Source organism: Anastrepha ludens, chromosome 2, assembly GCF_028408465.1.
Source record: "Anastrepha ludens isolate Willacy chromosome 2, idAnaLude1.1, whole genome shotgun sequence".
NCBI classification, from domain to species: domain Eukaryota; kingdom Metazoa; phylum Arthropoda; class Insecta; order Diptera; family Tephritidae; genus Anastrepha; species Anastrepha ludens.
The window spans coordinates 158,533,329-158,557,907 of record NC_071498.1 but is presented as its reverse complement, the minus strand read 5'-3'; the positions used below and the strand labels follow the sequence as shown (position 1 = coordinate 158,557,907).

The 24,579-nt window shown below is 38.8% G+C and overlaps 2 protein-coding genes across 2 annotated transcripts in view; both read left to right on the top strand.

Annotated features, from left to right (window-relative positions):
• The window catches only part of LOC128855680 (titin), a 120,131-nt gene extending 110,738 nt beyond the window's left edge, over positions 1-9,393 (top strand). The window contains exon 12 of the mRNA XM_054090791.1: positions 8,755-9,393. Coding sequence (XP_053946766.1) covers positions 8,755-8,775 — 21 coding nt within the window. The 3' untranslated portion in view covers positions 8,776-9,393. The remainder of the gene's footprint in view (positions 1-8,754) is intronic.
• Positions 9,394-14,197: 4,804 nt separating this feature from the next.
• LOC128855679 (glycine dehydrogenase (decarboxylating), mitochondrial) lies at positions 14,198-23,271 on the top strand. The gene is made up of 6 exons (XM_054090790.1): positions 14,198-14,588; positions 14,686-14,764; positions 20,295-20,595; positions 20,656-20,881; positions 20,959-23,019; positions 23,079-23,271. Exons 1-6 carry the CDS (start codon positions 14,370-14,372, stop codon positions 23,187-23,189), a joined length of 2,997 nt encoding a protein of 998 aa, XP_053946765.1. The 5' UTR covers positions 14,198-14,369; the 3' UTR covers positions 23,190-23,271.
• The last annotated feature ends 1,308 nt before the right edge of the window (positions 23,272-24,579 follow it).

The following is a 24,579-nucleotide window of genomic DNA, read 5'->3' as shown; positions in this document are numbered from 1 at the left end:
ACGACTATGACAGTATGACTACGGCACCACTAATTACGGCTTTAAGTAAACAATCAACCTACAATAAGCGAGGGAGCAATGCAACCCTACCATACATCTTACCTTCCATCCTTGGCCTCTTTATAACTCTCAATGTCGCTTCTTCTGGAACAGCATTGAAACGGGACAGCGATTAACGGGTTGACGGGTGATGATCAGCTGATCTAATTCCTTCGGAAAATTCAGTCGGTGAAGCACAATTGCGACGGAGATGGAAAATACTATTGCGACGGGTCGGTTTTCAACTGACATTTTGCGGCTACAATAAAATTAATTTTGTAGTGAAATCTTTTCGTTTGCTTTTTGCTATTTGTGAGGCGACTCGTTGAAGCTCGTAGTTTCAAATAAACAACTTTTTTCTAAATTATTTATACATAATTCGCCGGGTTTCTTGTGCAAATGGAATATTGCCTGCTGTTGCTTGTAAACCAATCATCAAGTATTCAGAAAAGCAACCCTGAGTCTGTAAACCGTCGAAGAAAATAAAAATGAATCTAATTATTTTGTCGCCGTTAAAATAACTGACGGCAAGAAATCCGTTCCCGCCACAATTCTGTGCAATTTCATGCTGTTAAATGTGTTCTAATTTTCAATCGTCAACCCATTACCTACCAACAACTGTTGTTTTAGTATTTTGTTTTCAAAATGAGTTCGCACACTAAAACACGCCAATGTAAGTTAACAGTTCATGTTAAGGATGCTATGTTAAGATTTCTGATTAGGCAGGAACAGTGTGACAGTAAAAGTTTGCGATCTCCACCTAATCTTAACACAACTTGTTTAACCCTTTAATGGCTCTGGGCTATATATGTCCCTACTGCAAAAATAATCATAATTCGTTCAAATCAGGTTTTTTTCTTGCTACCTTCGTTTGTAAAAAATATATAAATGGACAAGGTTTATTTATTATATACTTAAAAAATAAAGGGTGATCAATTTAGAGGTATCGGATTTTAAATTGCAATAAAACAATGAAAATGTAAATAGATTGTGCAATCTTTATTATTTTTGCGTGGAACCATTCATGAAATCTATTTTTTAAAGATAATCCCTTTCAAATGTTGACCGCAAACTAGAGGACTTCGGTCGGCATCTCGTGAATAACTTTAGTAATATTGGCTTTCAATGCCTCAATCGAAGCTAGTTTCCCCACAAAGCTTTTAGATACGATCTCAATGTTCAATGCACTGGTCCGAGACGAGAGATAAATTGCTCACCGACACGACGACGAAGTAAATGCATTGTTTCATGGTTTGTATGGCAAGTAGCGCCGTGTTGTTGGAACCAAATACTGGCTTCAATTTCCAGCATCAAAATATCCTTTATCTTGGCGCTATAACTTTCACCATTCACTGTTGCTTTCTTTTTCTCTTTTGTCGTTTCATGTTTCCATTAACTTTTAAAAGCCAATTGGTAAAAAGTTCTGTTGTCATACAAGCTTTTTTGTTAGCACAGTGATCAGTGAGAAACGATTTCACTCCTTAAACAAATATCGAGGTTTCATTGCTTTTCCTATTTCCAAGGGCCTACGTTTTTCCGATCCATTCATATTTACTGCCAGTAGAACTGTCAACCTCTGTTTACTATTTTTTCCTGTCATCTTTAAAGGTAAACGTCTTGTGCGGTAAGCATTTGAGTTTCATCAGTATTGAAAATGTCTCGGGCATCATAGTTTGCAATCATTGTCTTCAATTTACCATGCCAATCTGAGCAAACAGTATCATTAACAGTTCCACTTTCTCCACAAACTTTTTTAAACACAACTCCATTCCTCTTTGTGAAATTTGTAAGCCAACCTTAGCTTGCTGCAAAGTTTTGTATGTTTAGAGTAGACGCCAACTCTTTTGCTTTTTCCTTTAACAAAGTTCTGCTAATAGATACATTTTGACCTCTACACTGTCTAAGCAAAATGACCAGGCTTTCTTCCAGACGAGGAAATTCACCTTTGGTTGTTCTTTTCCGTGCTCCAGCAGTTTGAGCAGCTGTAACTTTCTCCTTGTTCTTTATTATGGTTGAGAGAGTACTGAGAGGAGTCTTAAATTCTTTTGCGACATTGCTTTTCTTCTCACCTCCTTTTACTTTTTCAATTAATTTCTTCTCAATTCTTCAATTGTCAAACATTTATACTTTTTAGGACTCATATTTAATACAAATTTTTAATCTGTATACCAACAAAGCGATTCGTACGGAAGCGTGCGCCAAAATGTGCCTATGTTTTATGCGTAACATGCAACTACGCACAGTAAAGGTATTTTCAGGGGAGTCCCAAAATTCAAAGTTCACCAAGAAACTTTGCAAATTTGAATTGTGGAGTGTTTGACGATATGATATAATGATAATTCGATACCGACTATTAATATGAAATACGAATATTAATATTAATATATATTAGATATCAAGAGGATGTATGCAGCTATTAAGTTTTCTTTTCTTTGACTTTTCGCCAGAACAAATACGATTTGTATGGTCACCACTGCGTATACTTAACTTCATAGAAGGAGAGTTCAACAATTTTTTGTGACGTTCCTACCTCTTTTCTATTAACAGCAAGATCGAAAACTAAGCAAATTTTTTCATTAGCTGCATATATTCTCTTTTCTCTCGTTGGATATCCATATTTACCCCCTGGGGGCGAGTGTCGGCATATAACCGCCCAAATTACTTCGTAGCTGCAAGACTTGCGACGTCTGTCGTTCTGAGCGATAAGATACGCATAGGTACAGTAAAAGAGTCACGTTTTCTTTCAAAGACATTAGGGGCCATTAGCGATGAAGTCTTATCTTATTTATAATGTAAACTTACAGACGACGGTAGAGTCAGAACGGATTTCAGTTCTTCGATTCCGCCTCTCAGTGTCACTGCCAGAGGAACCAGCAAACTTTTTATATATTTTATATTTTGGCTTATATTTGGCACGATGGCTAAGCGATCTAGAGATGATAAGTTACATAGTCACAGTTCTCACGAATATTACTTTGAGTCTCATAAGACGGAAGATGACGGCAGTACTTCGTCAAGTGGAAGTGAAATCCGTGCAAGAAGGAATCCACTCAGGCATTTCATTACTTTTTGATTGTATGAAAAATTTTTCTTGTGTTAAATAAAGTACATATTTATTTTCTTTACTGCACACCCCAATACCTCTCATAGCGACGCTCGCCCGTCGAGCGCTTCCGTCCCCAAAGGATTAATATTACTATTTGGTTTTGTCTTTTTTTTTTAATGTAGTTCTTTGACACTCTAAAGTTTTTAAAAAACATATAATGTGTTGAAAAATGTATGCAGTTTGTAGTTTTATATAAAAATTTGTAGTTTCACTTGCATGAAAAAAAGTTGATTTTTGTTACACGGCCAATAAAGAATAGCAAAATTGATGCAACGTTTGAGTTATCCACCTTCGTAGGTATGTATACATCTGCACATATACATATTTTGTATACGTATTCCTTAACTTTAAAATGAATTTTGAATCCGCTTCACATGAGTTTCATAAAGGTGTTCATTTATTGAAAATATTATATTATATCCAGCTGCATATGAATGAAGCAAACGGCAATTGTAGGTACGCTTGGTAGTAAGAAGTCTAGTGAAAGCATGTGCGAAAAAGTCCAAGCAAAAATTATAAAAGGTTTTAAATGAGAAGAAAACAATAATTTTATTATTAGTATGCAGTAAATTAGCCTCTTAAAGCCAGTTATTGGTGAAGCTGACATGGAAATTCATCTAATGATTTTTACGAATTTTAGCGACTTTGCCTTTGCTGTCCAACTTGCCTAGCTATCCCCAAACCTTTATTAAAATATGACATTTGCTTGCTTTAGTTTCTTCTTGTCTTGCATTACTTAAAAAGTCAAACTACGGAGTTTTTTAATTAGTCTTTGGTAAGTAAGAATGTGGAATAGCTTCCAAGGCACATCAAAAAGTTAGTAGCAGTACAAAGTGCATGAAAAAATTTTGTTAAGGGGTCAGATACCTGTAAACGGCCATATTTTCCCAGATATTTATTAAAATTATTTTAAATGAAGAAGTCAATATATTTTTTTCAAAATTGGGATACAGTTTATTTATACATTAAAATAATATAAGATTTTTTTTTTATTTTAATCATTTAAAATGGTGAATGTACACTCAATTCTTCCAGGAAGCTCGCAGCGGGGCTTTTTGTTTATTAATGTCATAATTTCTACATGAATTTAAAAAAAATGGAAAAAAAGAAAATTCGCGGAATAAAATGCTTAAAAAAAATGAATTTTGGGGCGAAAAAATTATTTTTTCGAAAAATTTTCAAAAACTTGTAAATTCACATAGAAAGTAATATCATGAAAAAGTTGTGTGCAAAATTTCAGGGAGATCGAAAATTTTTTTTCAAAATTTTACAGGTATCTGTCCCCTTAAATATATAAGTATTTCCAGACTTGCAACGTATATTTTTTTTTCAAATTCGTTAATCCTTACATATACGAGTATATTATTATTTAATTTTAATTTTCGAATTTGAAATTCAATTTTTTTTTAAGAAAAATGCAACCGATTTCAGTGTTAAAAATTAAAAAAAAATGTGAAAATAAAAGCACAAAAAGTATAACAAAAATGCTAGGCAAATCGTGTACCATAGCACCTTGATAAAAAAGTTTCCGGTAGATATTCAGAAAATTCAAAATACAAATGTATTCCTCAAAAGTCATATTGTCGCCTTCAAAGTACTCCCCATCAACATCTAAGCACCCACGCCAGCGTTTGATCCAGCTCTCGAAACATTTCTGGAACTCTACTTTCGGCATAACCATCAGCGCCGTCTTCGAGTTTTCCATTACACTACATTTCGGTTGTTAAAACACGTTCTTCTTAGTGGTTTTTTTGACTTAGGTTAGGTTAGGTTTGGCACCCGCATCGCACATAGAGACAGCAATGCCACTTAGACCACGAAATGGGTCCGTAGAGAGCCGCAGGGGCTGGGCTACATTTCCCTTTCCGTACTGAACCATCCTGAGCTTTTGACAAAGCGTAAAAGGTTGCTGATACCTAATGTAGATTATCTATATTCATTAAGAAGTAGGATCTTAAATATCGGTTCCTGCTTCTGACTGGAGTCGGGCGGGTGGAAAAAAAGTGCGTATAGCGTAGTACACTTAACAGAAGTGACACTTTCAAGGCAGACAAAGCAAGAGGGAGAGACCCGAGAGAGAATGAGAGAGAGAGAGAGAGAGAGAGAGAAAGAGAGAGAAAGAATATAAATCTAAATAAATTCACAACATTAGCAGAGAAGACAAATAGACAAAATTTACAAAAAACGGAGGAGGTTGGACCGGAGTAGGTAAACGCAGGGCACAAGCCATGGCAACAACGCGCATTACTCCGAGCGTTTATCATCCGCACAAACGCAGCGATTCCAGAACCGCAGCAACGGTCTAAATTACCGCAAGGCAATACCAATAAATCCGACGCCGGAATGGATAGCACTTTATAGTACGCACACGCAAAAGGAAAAACTCAGGAAAAATAGCCTAACGTGTATGCAAGATATATTTAAGGTATAGCTCTCTCTCCTTTTCCTCTACATTATATCTTTTTTCTCTCTCGCGGAACGAAAATGCCCAAAACGTTGCACGCCTAAGAAGTTTCACTTCAAAAAGGTGTTGAATTGCTTCCAACTCCTCCTCATTCCCACAGCTACGACAGAAATCATGCGTGTAAACGCCTAATCTCCTTGCAAGATTTCCTATGAGATAATGTCCTGTGACGGCCTCTACTAAGGTCCTTATTTGAAATCTACTCAATTTTATAATATTCTTGGGCAGACGCAGATTTAGCCTTGGCCATGTTTGCCTCGCGATTTCACAGCTATTGACACTAATCCATCTTAGATTTACAGAACTGATTACTGTGTCCATAACAAGAAGCTTACAAGTTGCGAGAGGTCCCCCCCTAAAGTGATTTATGTTTGGCATACAGGTACCTTCTCTTGCTAGTTGGTCAGCTCTACAGTTCCCTGGTATATCTCTGTGGCCTGGAACCCAGCATAAGTTGATACGATATTTTTTGGCCATCCCATTAAGAGATTGGCGACAATGTAAGGCACTTCTTGATGTCATTTGGAATGCATCTAGGGCACGTAGGGCAGCTTGACTATCTGATGGAATGCAGATATCTGTTGATGATATTCTGTTTATCTCTAACCATTTTAAAGCTTCATTTATTTGCGCTTGAAAAACACCACAGTGAGCCGGTAGTTTAAAGGATTCAGTGATAGAAAAGTCATCGCAATATAACCCTGATCCTACACCGGTGTCCATTTGCGATCCGTCCGGGTAGATCTTAACGGGTGTGTTGGGTGATGGATCTTCTTCAAGCCATTCCAGTCTAGAAGGGATTTTCATTAAGAAATTTCTTTCGAAGCATAGAATGGGAGGGAGATTATCACAATCACGGGTTATATCCATGTAGGAATCTAGGATGGTTGAATGTCCATATTTGACAGTCTTCCATTGTGAGCTCGCTCTGAGCCTGGAAGGAAGCCATATCATATGAATGATTAAGAAACGCCGTGGAAACGCGATTGGAAAAAGTGCTCCGAAAATTGATTTCAGCAAATACAAAAGTGTTTGATCATCGTGAGGAATATTTTGAAAAGCAATAAAACCATTTTAAAACCACCAATGTTTGTTTTTTTAATTTCTGCGCCTGCAATATAAATAGCAACCCGCGTATGTATAACTTTTCACACTCGACTATAACAGGCATAAAAAGAGAGGTTCAAGAGAGGCACATTTTTAACTAATCTTGATGAAATTTGTAAACTTCGAATTAAAAATTTCTTTTTCGCGCGCAAAGTTTAACGCACTTTTGATATGACACGCCGAAATAGCAGGTCGGGTATTAGATAGTGTGTAAAGAAGATTGATTCAGGCAATGCGTCATTTAAAAATTATCGAAGTAGAAAAGGTGGTTTATGTAGTTCATGTAGATCTTGTTAACCTCGATGTTTATCTTCCATTTTAATACTGAATTTTGTATTTATATATAATAAATTTTGTTTTTTAATTTTTTTTATTTTTTTTTTTCTGTAATTTTTTTTTTTTTGAATTTTTAATTTTTTTTATTTTATAATTTTTGTTGTATATAATAAATTTTTTTTTTTAATTTTTTTTATTTTTATTTTTTTTTTTTGTAATTTTTTATTTTTTTATTTTACAATTTTTTTGTATGTAATAAATTTTGTTTAATTTTTTAATTTTTATTTTTTTTTTAATTTTTTTTTTTTTTTTTGAATTTTTAATTTTTTTTAATTTTTTTTTTAATTTTTATGTATCTTTATCATTATATGAATTTGGAGTTCGAAATTTCTGTTATCAAATCTACTAAATTTGAATTAAGAAAAATACTCGCCGAACACAACCACCTATAGCTCCCAGTATATGCATGCACATTAGTTTTATTTACAATTATATAATATTAAAGATGTCAGAAGTCGCCAGCATACAAATCAATTAATGAAAAAAAGGTTGTCGAAGCTTGTTAGATCCCGTCTGCAGCCTAAAATTTACAATGCAAACCTAAAAAATATAAGAAGTGAGAAGAAAATCCCCTTAAACTATGCTAAGCATTTACCCTTAACCCCTATATACCATATATCTACTACTTACCCACGTAACCTTACTCAAAAAACACAAATACAAAGATGTAAAGCTATATTAACAAATAAAAAGCAATAATACACACATGCACACACACACACATGCTATAATAAATGCAACTACATATATATGTAAGTTGAAATTAAATAAAAGAGAGCAACAGTTAAATTTACTTTCAAAATTTGAATATGAAATATTTAATCGAAGCACCACCCTTTCTCACCTACATGCATACTCGTATATCCATACGTACCAGCACGCACTTTTGCACCCACACAGCTTACTACTACATACCTATGTGCATATGTGTGTGCATACAAAAATTTTACCTTATCTATTTGACTTGAAAACAATTCTCCATTTCTCTCTTCTCATTTGAGAAGAACTCGCACCAGAACACTTGTTAGGCTTAACGGAGAGTAGCACCACTCGCAACATACCTCATACATATATAATACATAATGATATGAAACTAATATTTACAACTATGCATATGTGTATGCATAAATATTTAATTAGAGAGCAACTTGAATACTATAAACTGTACTTTAGAACTAGCATCAAAATTAAGCAAATAAAAATGGCATTGAAAAATTATAATAATATGATAATAAATGCTACTTAAAAAAAGCATTCAAACTAAATTTCTTTGACCTTTACTTACTATTCTCTCTTGTTACTCATACTGATTTCCCCTCTATGCTCAATATAACGGGGGTGTAAACTTTTTAAACAACTTGCAAAGCATTTTTTATTCTCTATTTGTCAGCATTTCATTTTTCAAGAGTGGCTTTATCAGACCCTTTTGCAAATGTCAATAAAAGCAAAATATATGTATATCCAACTCAGCAAAATACCAACACAAATTTCAATTTTAGCCTATTGCTATAAAACCACATTAAATGTTATTGACTGAATTCCGATATAGTTATGTATGTAAAAAAAAACAATAAAAAAGCGAGCGATAAACTTTACAGTAACACACAAAAATATGTATTGTATGAAAATTATAATTATAATTAGTTAAATTTTTGGAACCAAATGTAAAATTTACAAATTAGTCTCAAATTTATAATTACAGTTGTTAAAGAAGAATATTTAATGAAGAGTTCAAAAGTATTGCAATGGCTTCGTTGGAGTAGCAAAAAAAATAAAAATTAATGAAGACAAAACCCAAAAAACACAGTGAACTCAAAAAAATTCCTTTCACAAATTGTATTATATACGTTAATATGTAAGTAGTATTTTGTGCGCGTACGAGTACGAGTATTAGAGCAATGCAGTTAGGTATATTAAATATACAAGAGCCAACTTTTAGTTCAATTCAAAACGGCAATGGTTGCAACAAAATATATTTAGAGCAAAAATATGCATAAATATGTAATAATGACTATTTTTTTAAGTTGATTCGAATTTTTTAAAGCGACAGCAACAAAGCACGGCTTAATGATGTCAAAGCTATTGGAAGCGAAATGAAAAATATCATAAATATTAAATTTTAATTTACTTTATAATAATTTGTATATTTTAAATAGTCATAAAAACGTTAACTTTTATTTATAAAAAAAAATTATATATATATATATATATATATATTTAATAAACGTTTTATGTATGCATTGTATCTGTATGGATATTTAATAACTATATTTACGGTATTATAGTTTATGAATATTGTTTATGGGTTCATCGACAAAAAACAAAATATTGATAATAATAAAGAAAGCCAATAAAATCGCATTAAAATGAAATCTATTAAAAGAAAAATACGACTTTTATTTCAACTCAGTGGTGAATAGCTCACGCGACTCACCTTTAAAACTAAAGGTCAGCAGGGAGAAAAGGATGCAGAGAGGTTCCCAAAATCAGGCCCATGGTGAAAAGAATTCAGAGGGGTGGACATCACCAGACCGTCAACCGGCTCTCAGCGATTCTGTAGGAATCAATTGATTGGCTGAGGTAACCAGCCAATCACAGTTTATTTGAAAGAAAAACTGAGATTCTGTTGGTGATATACGAAAGAAAATCGACTCAAGCCTTACTCATCTTGCTTCGTTGCCTTCTGAACAACGACTGCTTGGTCGAGTGTATGATAGAAGTACTATTGGAATACCTATGGCTACGAGTAAATTAATATTTAAGATAAAATCATCCAAGAGTGCAAGAGAACATGGAGAGATGAAGACACTTGCGTTACAACTAGGCTGTGGCCGCAAATAAATAAGAAAAATACGGAGGAACTGCTTAGCTTTCCAAGCCGGTCATTAAGTACGTGGCAGACATTCTTTGAGACTAGGAGTTTTCTCCCATGAATATTGTAGACGTTGTAGAGATGAGAAAGAGGAAGAAGAAGAGGAAGAAACAGTTGAGCACTTCCTTTGCAATTGTCCAGCCTTAGCTAGAATCAGAGCAGGTTTTCTAGGCAGACACTTTTTGAATTCTTGAATTTGAACTAACGGAACTGTCTGGTGTGGGGATGAGACCAATCTGGCGCTTCATAGGTTAGGTTAGGTTGTAATGGTTGCCCAGAGAGTGGGCCCACTTGGACAAAAGAAGAAGGGTTCATCCTTAGTGATATCATTGCAAGGGGGAAAAAAGAGGTGAAGGAAAAACGATACGACGAAAAAGGTAGGGGTGGGATGGTTTGAGTATTTGTGGACTATGAACGGTGACTAATTTACACAACCAGCCGTTTTATGCTGCTGATGAAGTTCATCACATTTTTGGTATCAAGACCTGCTATGTCAGCAGGCACAGAAAAGAAGTGAGAACCTCGATGCTTAAGTCTTAGTTCAGCGAGAGCGGGGCAACTAAAGAGCAGGTGTTGAGATGATTCCACCTCATTCTCCATACAGCTGACGCAAAAAGCACTCGAAGTAATTCCGAGTCTCACGGCATGTATACTCCGTGGATGGTGCCCCGTGAGGATGCCCACAAAAACTTAGAGCTGAGATTTTGTCATCCTCAGAATATCCCTCGAACGCTTCCGATCCAAACGTGGCCTGAAGGATTTGACGACCTTACTTGTTCGTGTACTTGCCCAGCGCTCGCTGAGTTAGTGCAAAGCCCATCCTTCCAGGAATAGAGCGCAGGTTGTCAAGGGGATCCCGATCCTCTCCTTACGCGGGCACACTACGCCACAGGTCCGTTGTCTGGCCAGCTCGTCGGCTTTTCAGTTTTCAGCAATGTCACTATGACCAGGTACCCACCTTATCTTTATGTCGAAGAATTCTGATGCAATCGAAAGTTAGACCAGACATTCCCTGACCAGTTTCAAGTGCACCATAATAGAGCCTAGGGCCCTAATTGGCGCTTGGCTATCGGAGTAAATATTTACCTTCTTAACGGTTATTACGCAAGTAAGTAGCCAGCCAGCTGGTTCTTTGATTGCAGCCACCTCTGCTTGGAACACACTGCAGTGATCCGGTAACCTGAATTTGAGTTTGATGTGGAGCTCTTTGCAGAATACTCCTGCTCCAAACCCTATCGTCCAATTTCGAGCCATCCGTGAACATTATAACCAGGTCCTGTTCCTAGGTGTTGCTTCCAGTACACTCCTCCCTTGATGGAATATGGGTGGAGAAAGTTCCGGTTGGAGTAAGCGAGGGTACACACTGATCCGTCAACGGGGGATGAACTCAAAGTTTCTGAAGATGCTTGAGTGCCGATATGTGAGATTGAGCCTATAGCACAAACCCCTCAGTCTGATTGCGGTGCGTGCAGCAGCAATTCTGCCTGCAATGTCTATAGGTACCACATTTAACATAACATTAAGCGCTAGAGTAGGAGTAGTTGGAAGCGCCCCACTGATTCCAATGAGTGCAGACCTTTGAACTCTCTCTAGCTTTTTAACTGATGTCATCCTCTCCAGCGAGTTCCACCAGACACCTGCGAGGTTATATTGAGAGAATCAGCAAACTGATTGACACTTTTCAGTGTGGCCTTAGGTCTAGGTAGCCAATTCAAGTAAATATTCATTGTGGGACAATATTTATAAAAGGGACTGCCTGGAAAACTTTGAGTTGGTCTAATAACAGTATTGTGGGACAGCTGCCATACACCCACATATTCGTAGGGGTGCACAAAGCTAAAAATCAGTATTTTTCAGTTTCTTAGAAGAAATCTTAAGTTTTTTCTTTTTCTTTTTTGTAAATCAAATTTCCGGTTAGAAAAGGGTGGAAGTCACTCAGCCGAGCAATCGTCAATATCTGGAGAATATGGCAGATACGAGAGATTCTGCATTCGAAAGAGGAGTCAGTAGATCTGGCGGCATTTGTTGGAACGGTTACCTACCTCGCTACTGTAGCTCTATTTTCATGCAAAAAGGCCATAGGATGCAAGTGGGATCTCTCTCTGAAGATCTCTACTGGCTGTATAGGACCGTTATCAGATCTAACCTCTTTTACGGGATTATGCAGTCAGGCTGCACCAAAGGCTCTGGAAAACACAAAACAAACCTCAAAGATTGTTCAAGAATCTAAGAGGAGAAGCTTAATTCAGTTACACGACAGGGACCAGAGCCAATAATTGGAATTAGTTCTGTAGAAACCATTAAATGGATCAGCGATTATGTAGGGAATTTACATAAAGAGCGATGGTCCGGTCTAGAACGCTGCAGAACTGCAAAGTGTTTTGTGACAAGCCCGAACAGAAAAGTGTCAAACTCTCTTCTAAACATTGGAAGAAACGAGGTTCGGTTGATGATCGGTATTATTGCAGGACAAAATACATGGGGTGAGCATATGACCACCATTAGAATCATAGAAATAGAGGACTCGATTTGCCTGTCTTGCTTAGAGGAGGCGAATAGCACTGAGCGTTTCCTCTGTGAGGATCCCAATGCGGCCTCACACCCGACAGCCTCTCAGAATCGGTTGCACTTTGGTTGAAGACCGCCCTTTCTTCAGTATCGCTACGCAAGCCGACTTTGTTACTCTCTTCATCTAAATCGAAAGCTGACTCGTCGCTGCGATAGATCCGAATGGTTGCGTCTACAAACCCGAACCTTGTAACATTATTCTTCTGCGCCAGTGGGGCAAGCGTTACTCCATTGAGGATGAGCATCACCTGTCTTCTTCCCCCTACTGGCTATTCTACTCTTCCTACCTTCCAATTGTGAGTTGGCAGGTCGCTATTGTAGGACCTAAAAATTTGCTCAATTTTGTTAGGCTCTCACGGCTTGGCCGGAATCCAAACTCGCGCTGGATGTCTGCTTGGAATTTCTTACTAACTAAAAGCTTCGAGTTTGGCTCCCGGCCAAACTTCTCCTACCTTAGCTACCACCAACCTGTAGAGCGTGGCTGACCTAACGTCTTCGCAGGCGATGAGCTTTGCCCTACCTTGATATCAGTCTGCGTCATGACAAAGGCGAGGAGGTCCAAGGTATTCCTCTAGGATTTGGAGGTATACTTTGGCGATTGCCTCCTTAACCTCCATTTTTTCCTTAGAAATGGTCTCTTCCTCTTACCCCTTATCAATGCCGGACAATATCTCACCGCCGCCTTTGATGACCTCACTGAAAGTTGGGTATTTATGGCCACCTACTTTTTGTTTTTTGGCGACCTTCTCTTCCGCTTTATCTGCGGATCGTTGCCTTTTAGGAGTAGCACTCGCCGGTCTTCGCCAAGTCGGTTATTATACCCTTTGTCCGTTCCAGCGATTTAGCCTGTTCCTCTATTAGCTACTCTGCTACTATCTCTCCTAGTCTAAATAAGACCCTATTGGCGGCCTTTTTTTCGTAGTAATTTTGCTTAATGGGACGGATATGTTTAGTCAGTCCCGCCTTCTCTACGACTGTACTCCGCCTAGAGGTACTAGGACCATCTATGGTAACCTGTCGGTTAAACCTGGAAGCAGGTGCCAACCCCCGTCCCCTAAAAGGGGTTGAGGTGAAATGGGGATTGCTCGCCCTAAACGGAGTTGACATCCTTAACTATCTACCCTTTCACTTTCCAGAGCTTTGAACACAATTGACTTTTTAGCCTGAGTGTTTTAGGAGTTACCATTTTCTCGGTGCTTCTTGGCTCGACTTTTCAAAAAAAAATAAAAAAATAACCCACATACCTCGCGACTGGCTCTGACCAGGATTGGTTTTGTTTTATGATTTGATGTCGTTCGCTGTATTTCTTTCTTCATGTATTGCAAAATTCAATGGACTTGTGGGATAATGTTTTTCTTACCTATGTCCCTTTAATCTAATAAAAAAGCAGAATTTTATCTTTTTTAATAGGCAGTCCTCATGGAACACCCTTCACTTTTAAATTTTAATTTTTCTTGTTCATTCACAACAAATATTATATTATGTAAAAATCATAATCACTTATTAATTCGTGATTCTCAAAATAAACAGACTATCGCTTAACAGCCTATCAAGCACCCGATACGACCCACAAGCACACACACGCAGCGCATTGTGAGGCTAGACTCCTAATGGAAATTTCAGATTACCTTATCAGTGCTGACGATGAGCACCAAAGCCAGACTTAGCCCACTGCCCAACTTATCTGTTGGTTGCTCATCTCAATCAGTCGGTGGTCAGCAGTTGGCGGAAGTAGCAGCATTTGTCACTCGAAAAGTGTCTCGAAATTCAAATTGTAACAAAGTTAAAAATAAAAGTGCAGTTAAAGTTGCAGAGTGTTTGCATGCTAACAATTTTCTATTCATGTTTGTAATTTCACTTTCATTACAAAAATAAAAATGCAACATTTAAGCCGCGCACAGATGCATCAACTCGTCACGCTCACACACACAGCCACTAAGTGCTGGCAAGCGCCACGTGTACTCATACAAACACGTTGCCTAGCCACAGTGCCAGTGGGTGAAGTGCTCTTTCCCACCAAATCCGACTTTCCCAGTCGTCACATAGGGCCGCGTAAAACGGATGTAGTCGCCATGTTGGATACACTAGGCTTTAAGGTATGCACTTTACATAAAAACAAAACAAAAAAAAATAGCAAAAGAAAGAATAAATCAAGCATGGCGTGAATTTCAAATATTTTCTCTTCACAACTAGTCCTTAGAGGAGCTAACGGAGAAGGCCATACCTCGGCGTATACAACTGAAGCGTGATTTAAACTTGGACAAGCCCTTGAGTGAGTATTTGCCGACATGTGCTGCCAAATCGATTGGAGTGTGCGAAAGTGCTTTTGATTTCATATAATTTAGTTACGAGTATTTCGCTGGAAAATTTGCTTGCTGTTAATTTTTCGCACATGAATTACCCCATATATTCATTGGACCCCCTGCTGTGCATCAGTCGTATACAATAGAGAGCATACTGATAAGGGAGCAAAGTGCAGTCGTTACTACTACAAGCACAGGTCAAAAGATCAACGGCGCTTATCATTAATTGTTTTGTTCTTAGGTGATGCGAAGGCCGCGTTTTTGTGTTTTGCGAATTATGGTGATTATTTATTTCTTATTTCGGGTTTATGTTAATATTTCCTATATGAACACAGACGAGGGGTGACTATTAAATAAGGAGACTTACGCTGCTATAGAAGAAGTGCGCATGCGTCAAACGCCAGCGACCGCCAGTTGTTTAGCGGGAAGTCTTCTCTTGCGAATGCAGTGCCTCTCGCTTCTACATATAGAGAAGTCAGTATAGAGATGTGCGTAAATCAGTTGACGGTGCGGTCTTCCATATAAAAAAATTCGAGTTTGTACTTTGTGTGGAAGAATAACTCAGCGAAAAAAATGTCAAAAATCAACGGAATTTTGTTGTCCCTTGAAACTTGGAAATGTTTGGGCTATAAAACTGCATACCCAGAAGAACTGTAAAAATTCTGATTAAAAAAATTAACAATTTTTAGGAAAACTTTTAAATTCAAAAATTTAATTTTTTTTATCTCAAAAATTTTAAAATCTAAATTTTTGTTTTTATTTAAAAATTTTAAATTTTAAATTAAAAGGCAGACAAAGAAAGAGGGAGAGACCCGGGAGAGAATGAGAGAGAGAGAGAGAGAGAGAAAGAATATATATCTAAATAAGTTCACAACATTTGCAGAGAATACAAATAGACAAAATTTACAAAACACGGAGAAGGGTCGACCGGTGTAAGTAAACGTCGGACACAAACCGTGGCAACAACGCGCACTACTCCGAGCGTTTATCACCCGCAACAGGCACTAGCTAGGAAACGGAATTGAGCGCCAAAAAGTAGGCACAAAAAGAACGCCAAAAAAATTGGGACAAAAAAATGCCCCAAACAGTAGGCACCAAGGAAATATAACGCCAAAAAGTAGGTACCAAAAATATATTTCCTACAAGTTTGCACCAACAAACAAACGCCAAAAAGTAGGCAGTGTTATTTCTTACTAGAAATTAGCAACCACAAGGAAAAACTCAGGAAAAATAGCCTAAAGTGTGTCTAAGATATATACAGGCTTGCCCATATTCGACGGACCCATCTGGCAACCCTGTATCTTTTGACAGAGACGTCAGATCGCTTAATGACATACCGCGTTGGAAGCGTCAGTCTAAGCAGATTTTTACCATGGAACAGTACACGCCACGCGAGCGCTCTCAAATTGTTGAAATTTACATTCAACAAAAGAAAAAGAAGAAGATGAAAAGAAGAAAATTGTGATGCCAATTATTCGTTCTGGTTTCAACAAGACGATGCTCCACCACACACAGATCGCACCACAATCGATTTATTGAAGAAATTGTTTCCTCGGCGTTTGATGTCGAAAAATGGCGATTTTGACTGGCCACCCCGCGTTCGCCCGATTTAACGCCACCTGACTTCTTCTTGTGGGGATATTTTAAATCAAAAGTTTATATTAACATCAAAAAAATTATGTTTTTCTTTGATTTAAAAAGAAAACACATGGGTCCGTCGTATATGGGCAACCTTGTATAAGGCATAGCGCTCTCTCTCTACTTTTCCTCTACTTTATATCTTTTTTCGCTCTCGCGGAACGAAAATGCCCAAAACGTTGCATGGCCTTGAAGTTTTACTCTCCATTCTCGCTCGTCCATCGACGCCTAAGAAGCTTCACTGCAAAAAAAAATTTTAAATTGTGTAGAAGTGTAAAAGTTTGAAACTTTGCGTTATATGGTTGTTGTTGAAGCATGAACTGTATAATAATAACTCCGTTCTTTTCGAAGTTAGCTTTATTAATATTTTCCAAGGTTACACAATTCTTGCAACTAAGTAAACAAATATGAGCTTAAAAACTAATAGTAAGAGTGAAAATGTGAATTGTTGTTGTTGTTGTTGTTATGTAACAAAAAGAAAGAGATTGGTTTAGATGCCATTAAAGAAAAGCTTAGTGAGTAAGGGAAAGATATGTGAGAACATAAGTAGGAAGGGTAAGAAGAATATGAGTGAGGAAGTGTGTGTTGTTGGTGGTGGGAGCTTGGGTAGGTGGCAATATATTAAATTTTTTAAAGGGATGCAAGGTTATCTTCCCGTCTAGGGAAGAGTGGAACACTAACCCAACATGGCTAAATGATGACCCACAGATGGTTCCAAAACGCTCCAAGAGCCTAGAACAGGGCATAGGGCAAACAAAACCCTAACACTAAGCACAGATACCACGATTTTCCATGCGGAGCTCTTCGCCATAATGAAAACAGTGGAAATCATATCCAAAGGAGCGTTCGAGAAAGTAAAAATTAAAACACTTTCGGACAGCCAATCTGTTCTCAAAGCCTTGAATTGTTTCACATTAAAGTCAAAAATCCTAATAGAGTGTGACAATGCACTTAACAAACTGGACAAACCAGGACATGAGGGACACGAAGGAAACGAGAAGGCAGACTTTTATGCCAAAAAAGGGGCAGAAGGGCTATTTATTGTACCAACCCCATTTTCGGCTCTAACAAAAATAATATAAAACAGGAAATCAAAAAATGGAAACAAACTAAAATCAGGAAATACTGGAACGGCACAAGCGGTCTTAATAACTACAAAAAGTTTGTAAACTTCAATGCCAACAGAGCAAAATCTGCTCTAACCCTAGATAAAAAGGGCCTCAGATTACTCTGTGGAGCACTTACAGGTCACTTTGCCTGTAATAAACACTTTAACACAATAGGGTTATCTAGTACAAGATCATGCAGGTTCTGCTGTGACGAAGAGAAGTTCATGGAAATCTTAATCACCAACTGTAAGACAGTAGGGCACAGGAGACACAGAATCCTGGGCTTGTACCTACAAGGGAGGAAGACCTACAATTGCTCCCTCCTAAGGAGCTGGTTCGATTCCTCGATATACTAAATAAATATAATTAAGTAATTTAGGGCGCACAATAGATAAGTTTGGCAGTAGTGCATAAAGGTCTTAGCTTAATCCGTACAACCATTACCATTACCATTTGACAATATTTAGAATAAAATGGTGGTATGTTTATAATTTTGTAACGGGGTGTAAGGAAAGGAAATCGTAGAGATACCAATTAATGGTAATTAAGGCAAGTATTTGTAATCCTCTCTGCGCGAATTACTTGTGAAGCTGCCATGGGCAGCAAAACACTGAGCCAGCTGTTGTTGTTAAAGGGTTAGGGGTAGTCAGAGAACCGAAAAAATTATGATTTTGATTTAGAAAATTTTTTTTTGTCATTTACTTTATTTTACAAAAATAAAAACATGGTATTAAAACATCATGTTTTGACTTTACTCTAGCAAAATTTCAAAAAGAAAATAATAATAATTGTAAAAGTTATCGCTATTTGTGTGGAGCCCGTTTCTCCAGAAGTCACTTGCGGTGATCATCACTAATCCTTGGACATTTACCGATAATCAATCGGACGAGAGAAATTAGTTTCATTAAAAGATAATATTCTGGCTGATCGTTAATTCATGGAAAAAAAGGCACATTTTTATGATTTTTTTTTTTGATGACACAGTTAAAATTTATTCGTCAAATCTTTTACTACATAAAACTATAGCATGGCAGAAATTATTCGGACGCATCTCAAAAAAAAGTAGTTTTGCGGTGCCCCTCATAACTCGGTGTTAAATCATCTGAAATCAAAAAACCAAAGTTATTTCGTTAGATAATCGTTTTCTCCGGGTAACGCCGAGAAGGGTTTTTGAAATTAAAATTTTTTCGATTTTTGGGAACACGTTAAAGTCAAAAACACGATTTTCGCGTAAAAAAATCGGTGAATTAGTTACCGTAAAAACAAAAGTATCAACAAATTCGAAAAAAACTTCGGCGTTACCTTGTGAAACATCTACAGAAAAAGTGTTCAAAATTTCAAAAGGATCGGTGCAGTAGTTTCAAAGTTATGAGGGGCACCGACTTTGAAAACGTAAGTTGTGGGAAAAACGCTTTAAAGTACAAATGGCGCGCGGTTGAGCCAGGTAGGTAGCAACACTTACATGGCTGTATCTTTGTAAGTTTTGCTCCGATTCATCTAAAATTTTCACAGAATATTCTTGAAAGGTTCTTCATTTAAAAAATCAAATAAAAAACAAATGCAAAAAAAAAATTTAAAAACGTTACCCCCCCCCCCCCCTTAAAATAGCCTAAAATATTCCTCATAAATTTTTGAGAAATATCGCTAAATTAGCAAACGTTCTTGTTCTTCTTATTCTTCTCCTTCTTTTTCTTCTTCTTTTTCTTCTGCTTCTTCTTCTTCTTCTTGATTGGCGCGATAACTGCTTAGACAATTTTTGCCTAGTCTAACAAAGCGCGCCAGTCGTTTCTTTCTCGTGCTAATCGACGCCAGTTGGACACAGCAAGTGAGGCCAAGTTCTTCTGCACCTGATCCTTTCAAGGCGTAGCAGGCCTTCTTTTTCCTCTGCAGCCACCAGCTCGTACAGCATCGAATACTTTCAGAGCCGGAGCGTTTGTATCCATTCGGACGACATGGCCCAGCCAACGTAGGCGCTGGATCTTTACTCGCTGCGCTATGTCTATGTCGGCGGAAAGCTCATACAGCTTCCATCGCCTGCGATATTCACCGTTGCCAACTAGCAAAGGTCCAAAAATCTTCAGTAGAACCTTTCTATCAAACACTCCAAGTAACACTTCACCAGATATCCAATCGTCCACGCTTCTGAGCTATACGTTAGGACGGGCATGATGAGAGTCTTGTAGAGTGTTAGTTTTGTTCGCCGAGAGAGGACTTTACTGCTCAATTGCCTACTTAGTCCAAAGTAGCACTTGTTGGCAAGAGAGATTCTACGTTGGATTTCAAGGCTGACATTGTTATCGGTGTTAATGATGGTTCATAAGTATACGAAGTCCTTTACAACCTCAAAATTATAACTGTCAACAGTGCCGATACGCGAGTGCGACAACTGTTTGTTTGAAGACAGGAGGTACTTCGATTTGTCCTCGCGCCAATTATGGAAAAATTATACGCTTTTACATAAAAATATCAAATCTAAAATGTGTCCAAGTTTGTTGGGGACACAGTTAACTTGTATGATTCCCGCTTACGTCACAAGTCAGCTGATTTCTTCAAAATCGCTGAGATCCGGCTAACGGTCTGATGTTGGTCACACCTTCCACATGTGCAGCCTATCTTCCCCGAGTGCTTCGATATTCTCTCAAGCGTATGTTAGATCCCCGCTCTTATTCATTATTTGTTTTCTTACATTAAAAAAAATCCAAAATTTCACATTAATTTTGCTCTCGTAGTAATCAAATCCATTCCATTTCAGATGAGCATGAACTCGTACGCCATATACGGGGCATCGCTATGCGCAATGAAATCTGGCGCTCATACATCGGCATGGGATATCACAATTGTCATGTGCCGCATACGATTGTGCGCAACGTCTTTGAAAATCCCGGTTGGTTTACCCAGTACACGCCGTATCAACCGGAAATCGCCCAAGGCCGTCTGGAATCGTTATTGAATTATCAAACTCTGGTTGCTGAACTGACAGGGCTGGATGTGGCGAATGCATCGCTTTTGGATGAAGGCACGGCCGCCGCAGAGGCTATGAGCTTGTGCACGAGGTAAGATGAATCCAGTCACTACATCTACTAAGCGAATCTACCGACTTTTATGCAATGCAGGCAAAACAAGCGCAAGAAGATTTACCTCTCCAATAGATTGCATCCACAAACCTTGTCCGTGGTGCAGACACGCGCTGAAGCATTAGAATTTGTGACGGAAATCGGTCCGATCGCGAGTGCGGATTTGGAGGGCCGTGAAATATCTGGCATCTTGTTGCAATATCCCGACACTTTTGGTGACGTTAAGGACTTTGAGGATGTCGCTGAGAAGGCGCGCAAAAATGGCGTAAGTTACGCTGAAATAAAATATTTTAAATGTTTTCTAAACCACTCCCTTTTCCTATTGGGTTTATCTCCACACAGACACTCGTTGTGGTCGCCACGGATCTGCTTGCACTAACTCTGCTCCGCCCGCCAGCTGAATTCGGCGCTGATATAGCAATTGGTACCTCGCAGCGTTTGGGTGTACCACTCGGTTATGGCGGTCCACATGCCGGCTTTTTTGCCTGCCGACAGAATTTGGTGCGCCTGATGCCGGGTCGTATGATCGGTGTTACGCGTGACAGAGACGGCAACGACGCTTACCGTTTGGCGTTGCAGACACGGGAGCAACATATACGGCGTGACAAGGCAACTAGCAATATTTGCACTGCACAGGCACTGCTCGCCAATATGTCTGCCATGTATGCCATCTATCATGGCCCAGAAGGCCTCAAAGAGATCGCAAATCGTATACACCACTTCACACTTGCGCTGCAAACTGGGCTGCACGATGCCGGACATCAGGTGAACAACAAACACTTTTTCGACACTTTGAATGTCACACCGTCGGAAAGTTTGCCGATTGATGAAGTTAAAGCGCGTGCGGCGGAAAAGCGCATTAACTTCCGCTACTTTACGGATGGTAGCGTGGGCATAGCTCTGGATGAAACTGTTGGGGCGCAGGACGTCAATGATCTGTTGTGGGTATTCAAGTGTAAGTCGTTAGATGAGACACTAGCCGAACGCGATATACTGAAAAACTCCATCGAGCGCTCGAAATTCTTACGTACCTCACCATTCCTACAACATCCTATATTCAGCTCACACCACAGCGAATCTCGCATGGTGCGCTATATGAAGCGTTTGGAAAATAAGGACATTTCACTCGTCCACTCTATGATACCGCTTGGCTCTTGCACAATGAAGCTCAATTCCACCACAGAAATGATACCATGCTCCTTCCGGCAATTCACCGATATACATCCATTCGCGCCTGTCGAACAAGCCAAGGGTTATCATCAAATGTTTAGCGAACTCGAAAAAGATCTCTGCGAGATTACCGGCTACGATAGAATCTCTTTCCAACCCAATTCTGGCGCACAAGGTGAGTACGCCGGTCTGCGCACTATTCGCAGTTATCATGAGCACCGTAACGAAGGTCATCGCAATGTCTGTTTGATACCCATCTCGGCGCACGGTACCAATCCGGCATCGGCACAAATGGCTGGTATGAAAGTCGAGCCCATACGTATTCTCTCCGACGGCAGCATAGACATGGCACATTTACGCGACAAGGCTGCGGAACATACTAGCGATTTGTCTTGCCTTATGATCACTTACCCCTCCACAATGGGTGTGTTTGAGGAAACTGTTGCTGACATATGTGAACTCATACATAAACATGGCGGACAAGTGTACTTGGACGGCGCGAACATGAACGCACAAGTCGGTCTGTGTCGTCCCGGTGATTATGGCAGTGATGTATCCCATTTGAATCTACACAAGACTTTCTGCATACCACATGGCGGTGGTGGTCCTGGCATGGGTCCTATTGGTGTGAAAGAGCACTTGGCGCCCTATTTACCAGGACATCCAGTGATCAGTCCAGTAGAAAGTGAACACGACAGCTTTGGTGTAGTTTCGGCAGCACCTTTCGGTTCGTCAGCCATTCTACCGATTTCTTGGTCCTACATTAAGCTTATGGGTAGTCGCGGTCTTAAGCGCGCCACTCAAGTGGCCATTCTCAATGCGAACTACATGTCCAAACGGCTCGATAACCACTACAAAACCCTGTATAAGTCATCGAAGAGTGGGCTTGTGGCTCACGAATTCATTCTTGATTTGCGCGATCTGAAGAAGACGGCCAATATTGAGGCAGTGGACATTGCTAAACGTTTAATGGACTATGGTTTCCATGCACCCACTATGTCTTGGCCTGTGGCGGGCACTTTAATGATTGAACCAACTGAATCTGAGGATAAGGAAGAGTTGGATCGGTTTTGCGAGGCGATGATTTCAATACGTGAAGAGATTGCCGAAATTGAAGAGGGACGCATGGATAAAACGGTGAATCCACTGAAGATGGCGCCGCATACACAAGCGCAGGTTATCTCAGACAAATGGGATAGGCCATATACCCGCGAGGTGGCTGCTTTCCCAGCGGTAAGTAAAAAGAAAGAACTGGCATTTGCATATTTACTAAACTCTTTTTTTTCATACAGTTGTTTGTTAAGCCAGATTCAAAGATTTGGCCTACCGTCGGACGAATCGACGATGCCTACGGTGATAAGCATTTGGTCTGCACTTGTCCGCCTATTCTACCCGACCTTTAGTTGCAATATTTCGAGTCTTCTTTAAGCATAATTTTTTAGATTTCTTATGTAAATAAATTATGAAAGAAATATTTGTACATAATTAAAAATGGTTTACCTTTTAAGTTCATACAAATGAAAAGTGATCAATTTAGAGGTACCGGATTTTAAATTGAAATAAAAAAACTAAAATTCAAATTGATTGGCCAACCTTTATTATTTTTGTGTGAAACCATTCATAAATTTTTGAAGTCAAACTTCTTAGGCGTCAATCGGCGAGCGAGAATGGAGAGTAAAATTTCAAGGCCATGCAACGTTTTGGGCATTTTCGTTCCGCGAGAGCGAAAAAAGATATAACGTAAAGGAAAAGGAGAGAGAGAGCGATATACCTTATACAAGGTTGCCCATATTCGACGGGCCCATGTGTTTTTTTTTTTTTAATCAAAGAAAAACACAATTTTTTTGATGTTGCCGATAATAATCATTTTATTTGGTTCAAGTAGATTTGTTGACATCACTTTTTGAATATGATATCTCTCAAATGGCAGCCTTGAGCCTGTACGGCGTAATGTGCCCGTTTTGCAGCATTTTTTAAATATCCCCACAAAAAGAAGTCAGGTGGCGTTAAATCGGCCGAACGCGGTGGCCAATCAAAATCGCCATTTTTCGACATCAAACGACGAGGAAACAATGTCTTCAATAAATCGATTGTGGTGCGAGCTGTGTGTGGTGGAGCGCCGTCTTGTTGAAACCAGAACTGCCTCATACGCTTTCGACGAATAATTGGCATCACAATTTTCTTCTTTTCTTCTTCTTTTCACAATTGACTTCTTTTATTGAATGTAAATTTCAACAATTTGGAACACGTGAGTCGATTTTAAAAATCTGATTGGACTGACGCCTCCAACGCGGTATGTCATTAAGCGATCTGACGTCTCTGTCAAAAGATACAGGGTTGCCAGATGGGTCCGACGAATATGGGCAACCCTGTATATATCTTAGATACACTTTAGGCTATTTTTCCTGAGTTTTTCCTTGTGGTTGCTAATTTCTAGTGAGAAATAACACTGCCTACTTTTTGGCGCTTGTTTGTTGGTGCAAACTTGGTTTTGGTGGCTACTTTTTGGCGTTATATTTCCTTGGGGCTTACTGTTTCCGGCGTCGGATTTATTGGTATTGCCTTGCGGTAATTTGTGCCGTTGCTGCGGTCCTGGAATCGCTGCGTTTGTGCGGGTGATAAACGCTCGGAGTGGTGCGCGTTGTTGCCACGGTTTTTGTCCAGCATTTACCTACACCAGTCTTTTGTAAATTTTGTATATTTGTATTTTCAACAAATGTGAATTTATTTAGATATATATTCTTTTTCTCCCTCTCCCTCTCTCTCTCTCTCTCTTTCTATCTCTCTCTCTCT

Excerpts from the sequence above, each read along its gene's own strand:
- LOC128855679 (XM_054090790.1), top strand. The coding sequence starts at position 14,370 with ATGCAACATTTAAGCCGCGCACAGATGCATCAACTCGTCACGCTCACA. Across the intron at positions 20,596-20,655 it reads GCTATGAGCTTGTGCACGAG|GCAAAACAAGCGCAAGAAGA; the intron begins GTAAGATGAATC and ends TATGCAATGCAG. Across the intron at positions 23,020-23,078 it reads AGGTGGCTGCTTTCCCAGCG|TTGTTTGTTAAGCCAGATTC; the intron begins GTAAGTAAAAAG and ends TTTTTCATACAG.